At 47.2% G+C, this 8,232-nt stretch overlaps 1 protein-coding gene across 6 annotated transcripts in view; it reads right to left on the bottom strand.

Annotated features, from left to right (window-relative positions):
- Positions 1 to 6,027: 6,027 nt before the first annotated feature.
- The window catches only part of LOXHD1 (lipoxygenase homology PLAT domains 1), a 181,133-nt gene continuing 178,928 nt past the window's right edge, over positions 6,028 to 8,232 (bottom strand). For 3 of the 6 annotated variants that reach the window (XM_083465657.1, XM_083465660.1, XM_083465659.1), the window contains one exon: positions 6,029 to 7,585. In XM_083465657.1, the coding sequence (XP_083321783.1) occupies positions 7,105 to 7,585 (481 nt within the window). In that variant the 3' untranslated portion in view covers positions 6,029 to 7,104. Of the gene's footprint in view, positions 7,586 to 8,232 lie in introns of all 6 variants that reach the window. The other 3 variants (XM_083465661.1, XM_083465658.1, XR_014517219.1) reach the window with 3 other exon arrangements.

Raw genomic sequence — 8,232 nt, 5'->3', positions numbered from 1 at the left:
CCTGCCTTTTTGTGTGTGTGTGTTGAGGGAAAATTGCCACCCTCAAAAACCAAACAGAAGGAATGTCTCCCTTTTCTGAAAGCTTTGGATGACATGCCAAAAAAGGGATCTTTCTTCCCTTGGGGATTTATGCAGAAACAAAGCATGCCCACGAGAGTTGATCCACGTACGACGATGGCTGGGTGTACATTTGGCCACGGGGAACTGTGGCACTAGAGAGAGCAAGCCTTGGGCTTCTGTATCACCCAGCCCTTGCCATGCGCAGAGTCTCCTTTGTGGAAACTATGCTCTAGTTTCAGCTACGCTCGCCTTGCATTTTTGGCTACCTGACCAGGCTTTGCCAGTGTGATCCTCCAGCTATATAAAAGGGGTGTGGATATCACACAAGCAAGGCTTACTCATGTAAAGGCTGCCCACTAAAGGTTCGCCATGTGGTTGGAAAGGGTGTGTCTGAGTTGCATCCCAGTCCCACCCACCCAGATCATGTGCGGACCAGTCTCAAATCTCCTAAACATTACAAGCAAACCCCAGGCTGGTGCATCTTAAGGAAAGAATCACCTGGAGAGGTGATTCATCCCAGCTGGAGAGATGTGCTAGTCCCCGATATCTTAGCAGGTAAATTCCTTGGAGCAACGGCGATAGCTTAATACACAGTACCTCCATCACCGCTGGTGATGGTAAAGTCCAGAAGTTCTCTTCACGATTGCCATTGCGTGCATGTTCAGAAATAACCAGCAACAGTTTCCCATGTGTATTCCAACCTCGTACGCTCCAAGGTGGCGGGACCCATGCTAGATCATGGACCTGGAAAAGTGCTATTTCAGGCACAGTGCCCCCGAAAATGCACATTTTGGGGTGCCGTGTGAGATCACAGACCCACAGAACAGTTTTGGGGGGGGGAGGGGGAGAGATCTTGGCCCAAAATCTTGTGAGAGCATGGTGCCCCAATAGCTGCGGTGCCCTCATGGGGGGGGGGGGAGGAATGTCCTGGTTTTCCAGGGCAGTAGGTGGGTATGTAACTTGTCTGCTGAAAGTGGTATCCCCAGCCATGGGATGGGGTGGAAGCAAAATTTGCTTCACGTCTTAAGTGGGGTCACACTCCCTCTTCCAGGTCCTTGCACTGATTTGTACAGTGGTACCTCGGGTTACATATGCTCCAGGTTACATAAGCTTCAGGTTAAAGACTCCGCTAACCCAGAAATAGTGCTTCAGGTTAAGAACTTTGCTTCAGGATGAGAACAGAAATCGGGCTCCGGCGGTGCAGCGGCAGCAGGAGGCCCCATTAGCTAAAGTGGTGCTTCAGGTTAAGAACAGTTTCAGGTTAAGTACGGACCTCCGGAACGAATTAAGTACTTAACCCGAGGTACCACTGTGCATACACGCAACATGCATGCAACCTTACTGGAGTAGAACGGTAAGGGCAGGCGTTAATAAGGGAATATTATGAATGACTGTGATTATGGATGGCTGACCTCTCCAGGATTTTCCTAACATGCACCAGCTATGGCAAAAAAGGGAACCTTTGTTTTTGTAAAAAAACACCCACCAGGGCAGCACGATCACACAGTTTTTCCCTTAATGGCAGAAGAAAGTGAATGGATCATCCACTTTTTTTTTTTTACTCCTACTGCTGTTCTGTTGTGCTGTGCAACATTTTGCTACATAGACTATTTTATAGGAGAAAGCTAGAAAAAAATATTTATTATTAATATTAAAGCAATAGTGCATTTTGGGAGGGGGGGTGGAAATCCAAGAGACATTAGAAATTGTGTAAATGCTTAGATTCACTTTTGGTGGATTTTTTTGTACTTTATTTATAACTAATAAAATGAATTGCATTGCTAACTACTTCCCCGGAATACGTGATGGCATCGTGATTGGGTGGGAAGCAAGCACTGGGTGGGTTGTGGGAGCTGGGTTTGTTAAAGCACTGGGTCTCGCCTTTTCTAGCAAAGTCCGGAACAAACAAACAAGGGACCGAACAACCTTTTCGGGTCAGTGGAGTTTTGAGAAAGTTCTGGGGGTGGCAACTGCAAAAGGGCTGCTGTGGGAGGTTGTGGCATATCACAAAATGGGTGCCATCGGGATGTGGCATAATGCAAAATGGCTGCTGTGGTATAACTGCAACATCCAAAAGAGCAGAAAAAGAGACAGGAACACAAGATGGAGCTGGTATGCCCCCACCAGGGCCGGATTTAGGTTTGATTTAGGCCCTAAGCTACTGAAGGTCATGGGGCCCTTTATATGTCCAGCTGTCCTTTGTCAACAACAATTTGACACTGTTTTTTTTGTGTTGAATATATGCTATATGGTAATTTATGGACCTAATAGGTATCTAAAGCCATTTGCACGTAACAAAATATGCAGAATGTAGGCACCCTATATATAGAAATGAGCAAACTAGTGATATTTTAGGGAGGAGACGAGCAGGTGGGGCCCAATACTTACACCATAGGAGCCTACACAACACAAAACACTGTTGCTGTAGGTAAATGTAAAGGGACCCCTGACTGTTAGGTCCAGTCGTGGACGACTCTGGGGTTGCGGCGCTCATCCCGCTTTATTGGCTGAGAGAGCCAGCATACAGCTTCCTGGTCACATGGCCAGCATGATCAAGCCACTTCTGGTGAACCAGAGCAGCACATGGAAATGCCGTCTACCTTCCCACCAGAGCAGTACCTATTTATTTATCTACTTGCACTTTCACGTGCTTTCGAATTGCTAGGTTGGCAGCAGCAGGGACCAAGCCACGGGAGCTCACCCCGTCACGGGGATTTGAACTGCCAACCTGATCGGCAAGTCCTAGGCTCTGTGGTTTAGACCACAGCGCCACCCGCATCCCTTCGTTGCTGTATGTAGGTTTTATCTTATCCGTTTTTTTAAATATTATATTTTGGAAATGTACATCCAGGTTTTTTCCCTTTAATTTTTTTGGGGGGCCCCCAAGAGAGTGGGGCCCTAAGCTATAGCTTGTTTAGCTTATACGTAAATCTGGCACTGGCCCCCACCATGAGCTAATAGGGAAAATGGAGAAGAGGCGCTTACAGCAAAGAGGAAAAGACATTTACCTCAGCCACCACCAGACTGGATCACAGATCTTTGCAGAACTCCTCTCCTCAGAATGGAAGGGAAGTGAGTGTCCGATCCCGGCCTTGAATGAAATGTGAGCATGTTTTAAGGGCGGTGGTGCAAATTTGGAGAGGCCAAACTGCCGGGGAGGGGACAGGAACTGAGACAGAAGGACAAACGGTCTCCTGTCCATTGTGGATATGTTGGGGAGTAGTTTGGCAAAGCGCTGTTGGGGCGAACTGTTGGAAGGGGGGACTGGTTTGAGGACAAGCTGTGTGGGTAGAGGAGCTTCGGTTGAGCTGGGAGGGGAGGTGTGAGGGACTGGGTGAGGTGTAAAGGGAGGAGGGATGGCCAGGTATGGGAGAGGAGAGGCCAGGAGAGTTGGGGAGGCAGGTGCAGTGAGCAGGGGTGGTAGCCCTGTGTGTGTGTGTGTGTGTATGTATACATAAGAAGACCCTGCTCAATCAGGCCAGTGGTCCATTTCGTCCAGCCTCCTGTTCTCACAGTGGCCTGTGGAAACCGGCGATCAGAACACGAGAACAAGAGCAACTCTCTCCTGCTGTTCCCAGCAAATGGTATCCAGAAGGATTTCTGCTTCCAACTCAGAAGGTAAAGCACAACTCTCATGGTCAGCAGCCATTGACAGCTCTCTCCTCAATATATTTGCCTCCCTTGGGAGGTGATGGACTCTCCTTCCTTGGAGATTTTTGAAGCAGAGGTTGGAGGGCCATCTGTCATTTGAGATTCCTACATTGCAGGGGGGTCACCTGAATGACCCTCGAGGTCCCTTCCAGGTCTATCATTCTATGGTCACAGTAAGGGGCTGCAAAATCCCTGTTACAAATGTCCAGCTCACATTAAAGATAGAGGTACCCCTGACCGTTGGGTCCAGTCGCGGACGACTCTGGGGTTGCGGCTCTCATCTTACTTTATTGGCCAAGGGAGCCGGCGTACAGCTTCTGGGTCACGTGGCCCGCTTCTGGCAAACCAGAGCAGCGCACGGAAACGCCGTTTACCTTCCCACCGTAGTGGTACCTATTTATCTACTTGCACTTTTGTGCTTTCGAACTGCTAGGTTGGCAGGAGCAGGGACTGAGCAACGGGAGCTCACCCTGTTGCGGGGATTCGAACCACCGACTTTCTGATCGGCAAGCCCTAGGCTCTGTGGTTTAATCCACAGCGCCACCCTCGCCCCCCAGCTCATATTACCCTGCACAAAATATAGAGTTTCCAGGGGTCCTTGTGAAGCTGTATTCTGCTAAACTCATTTCAAATCCTGTTGTTTGCAGATATCTCCAAGGGGATATATTAGTCCCCAAGGAAAAGATGAATAAAAAGGAGAGCCTTAGGATAACTGGCCTGTCACCTAACTAATCTCGTAGGTAGTCTGTGGGGCTAAAATGCTGCCATTAGGTGAAGGCAAGAGACAGTTGCGAGAAAGAAAACAGCAGCAGACCTTTAAAGGACAGCATCTAAAGTTTGGCAGACATCACTGGCGTTATGGTGGCAGAACCACGCCTGCCATTCTCAGCTCCTGCAGCCGCACCAATTTAATTTGGGTTTCTGTAGTATGGCATTGACCGAGGAGCGAGCGCATTAGCAAACGAGGAAGTCACTGCAGCAAACGAGCTCTCCATGCCTGACCAGCTGACAGCTCCCCAGCTCTCCAGCTCCCTTTGCCAAGAATGCATTCATTTTAGAGAAATATATGTAAATCCTCCCATTGGAAAAGTTCAGCGGGAATCTTATTACGCCTGTAGCGTCAGTTGTTGTAGCAACGGGCCTCCGGTGGGGGTGGGGTGTCAAAAGTTGAACGCGGCAGAAAGGGAAAGGAGGATGGAGGCATTTTTGTGTGAGTTGCTTTGGTCAGGGTCTCCTGTTGGGTCTCTGCAAGGAGCCTCAGCTTTGGTTTGAACACACTTTGCATTGACTCCTGCAATGCAGGAATTACAGCTAAAGAATCCCATCAAACCTCTGCTCAAAAACCTCCAGCAAAGGAGAGCCCACCACATTCAGTTGGAGTCTGTTCCGCAGTCGGACATCTCTCACCATCAGGAAGTTCTCCCTCTTTAGTTGGAATCACCATTCCTGTAATTTGAGCCCAATGGTTCAGGGTCCTACCCATAGGAGCAGCAGAAAACATGCTTGCTCCTTTAGCTATCATATCACCTCTCAGCCTTCTCTTCTCCAGGCTAAATATACCCAACTCCTTCAACTGTTCTTCATAAGGCTTGGTTTCCAGACCCTTGATCGTCTTGGTTGCCCTCCACTGCATGCATTCCATCTTGTCAATGTCCTCCTTAAATTGTGGTACCCAGAATTGGACATAGGACTCCAGGTGGGGGTCTGACCAAAGCATAATGAAGCTGTACTATTACTTCCCTTGATCGGGATGCAGTGGAAACTCGACTCACGACCACAATCCATTCCAGAGGCCCGTCCTTATGGTGAAACAGGTAGCTGGGAGAGGTGCCGTTGTGTGTAGGCATGGGTGGCGATTGCCCGCTTCTGCATAGGCGCGAACGGCAATTGCCGCTTCTGTGGAGGCGCGAACAGCGATCGCCGCTCCTGCGCATGCGCGAATGGCGGCAAACCCGCCGGTTACTTCCAGGTTTGCTGTGGTCACAACTTGGAACGTCCGCAAGTGGCGGTTGTAAGTAGAGGTTCTACTGTACTCTACTTCTGCAGGGAGGGTTTTTGTGTGGGTGGGGTATCCTTGGGTACCCCCACTTCATGCAGCTGAGACCCACATGCAGTGAATGCTGCTCAATTAGGGCAAATAGGACGAGATGGTTGTATAGTGTTCTCGAAGCTACCAGCATGGGTTTGGCCAAACTGCGGGAGGCAGTGGAAGACAGGAGGACCTAGCGTGCTCTGGTCCATGGGGTCACGAAGAGTCGGACACGACTAAACGGCTGAACAACAACAACAACAGGGCATTGTTCTACCTTCTGCTGCTCTCTCTTCCTTCTGCCCTACTAGTCCTAAAGGGAAATATATGGAGTATATATGATGCTCTGGTGTTTGTATGTAAAGTTGTATACATAGTTCTATGATTCTATAATTTGTCTTGTGAGCAACCTGTGGCCTTCAAGAAATTGTTGGACTCCAACTCACTCCCATCTTCTGGACAATTGTCAGGGATTATAGGGACTGTAGTTCAACAATATTTGAAAGGCCACAGGTTCCCCATCCCTGACTTACCTCAACAGCCTGAGAATTGAACCTTGAATCTTTCATATCCAAAGCACGCACTCCATCATTCAGAGGTTTAGCTCCTAGATGGGCAGGAGATGACCAATGTTATTCCAGCTGCAAGAACATCCCTGTTAACCTAATTAGAGGCAACCAATCCTAGCTTGGCATTTTCAGAACTCTGGATGGGGGTGACCAGCTCATCATACAGGATTTATTTGTGCCTATAATAAAACTCAACAATATTTTAAAAGTCAACTTTATTCATGCTTAAGTACCAGCATATAATCTGGCAAAGTTAAAATGGCTCCATCGCACACACTCTGGTGTTTTTAATCAGAGAAAGGCGCCTTCTGTTTTTCATGTACATTGCTTTTTGTTAAAGTATTTTGTTCTTTTTTTAATTAAAAAAAGAGGATAAATCAAATAACAGCAATAATTTAAAATGTTAAAACACAGCATTTTAAAGGAATTTTAGTAAAGGTTTTCCAGCGAACAGGCACTATAATGACAAATGAACTGCACATTAACGTTTTTTGTGGATTGCTCCGAAATGATTTAAACAAGGAGAAAAGACGTTTTAAATGCAATGAAAATTTTACTGAAGAGGCGTATATTTTTACAAAATAGGGGTAAACTGCTAATATTCTGTAGCAGAAGCCTGTAAGCCCATTGAAAGGAAACTGGTTGGTTTAAATTTACATGGTAAGCAAAAATGGGTTTGTTTTGACATTCTGTTTAAGATGGGGGAAGAACGGGAACAGGGACCCAGACTGGGAAACACAATTGCCCAGCCAGGTTTAAGGATTTCACGAAAAAAATGTACATTTAACGTTGCCATTAATTCCTTGGAAACAGCTCTCTGTAGGTTAACCCATCGCCTCGATTCTGATCCAGCCACTTCCCGCAGGGGAAATTTGTGGTCACGCCTGTAGCAGAGTTGGTGATCTCCACCCGTTCCACCAGCCATCCGCACGAGATCCCGGTGCTGTCGTGCTCAATGCGGACTTTTTTCAACTCCCCAAGCTCAAGGATCTCTAAGTAGAAGCGGTCGGTATTGCCCCGCTCAAAGAGGTTGCGGCACTTCTGTTTGAGCGCCCGCTTGCCGGAGTCCCCGTTCACTCCGAATATGGTAATGAGGACGTTGGCGTCTGTGCCAGACCCCTTCTCAAACCCTGTCACAACAATGACCTCATATTTGACTGGCACCAAACTCCGAGCTTTGCTGGCAAAGCTCTCGATCACCTTGGCACACTCAAAGACCTTCTGGTCGCCCCTTTTCCTGCAGAGTGGTATTTTCGCATTGCACCTGAAGAAATACCTGCCAAAAGGGACAGAACAGAGCTTTGTACCTGGGACGATTAACGGCTTACCTTTCTGACCAAATATTTCGCTGCAGGGAGCTTATTTTTCTTGGGAGAGAGAAGCCACACTTTCCATAACAACTATTTTGTTGGCTTTGCTAAATCCCATTTGATTGAATGTTTTGTTATCCTCCTTTTGTTTAAATTCCTTTGGCTGGCAAACTTCCATAAGCATACCAGGCACAGAAATCCATTTAATTGGATGTGTAGCCTATTCCCCTCCACCCTGCTTCTGAAAAGTTGCAATCTCTGCCCCTTCCATTTCCCCTATCCCAATCTCAGATGACAACGATTATTTATTTCATTTATGAATCCCTTCCCACGAGGTGTCTTAAAGGTGTAATAACATATGCAAAAAAGTTACATATATCAAAACTGTTAAAACAATTGCAAGTATGAAATAAACTTTTTCAAAAAATCCCATGTAGCTAGCTAGATAGAGAATAAAACAGCAACAGCACATGTGTAAAAATCCATTCAGATCCAGCACAGATACCAACTGGGATAAAGATCTCTATTTCAAAAGCTTGTTGAAAGAGGAACATTTTTCGCAGGTGCCAAAAAGGCAACAGAGAAGGCGACTGTTCAATATGCAATGGGAGGG

Source organism: Podarcis liolepis (assembly GCF_965112155.1).
Source record: "Podarcis liolepis genome assembly, chromosome: 11".
Lineage (NCBI taxonomy): Eukaryota > Metazoa > Chordata > Lepidosauria > Squamata > Lacertidae > Podarcis > Podarcis liolepis.
Note: the sequence above shows the minus strand (reverse complement) of the source record. Positions and strands in the feature narration are given on the sequence as shown.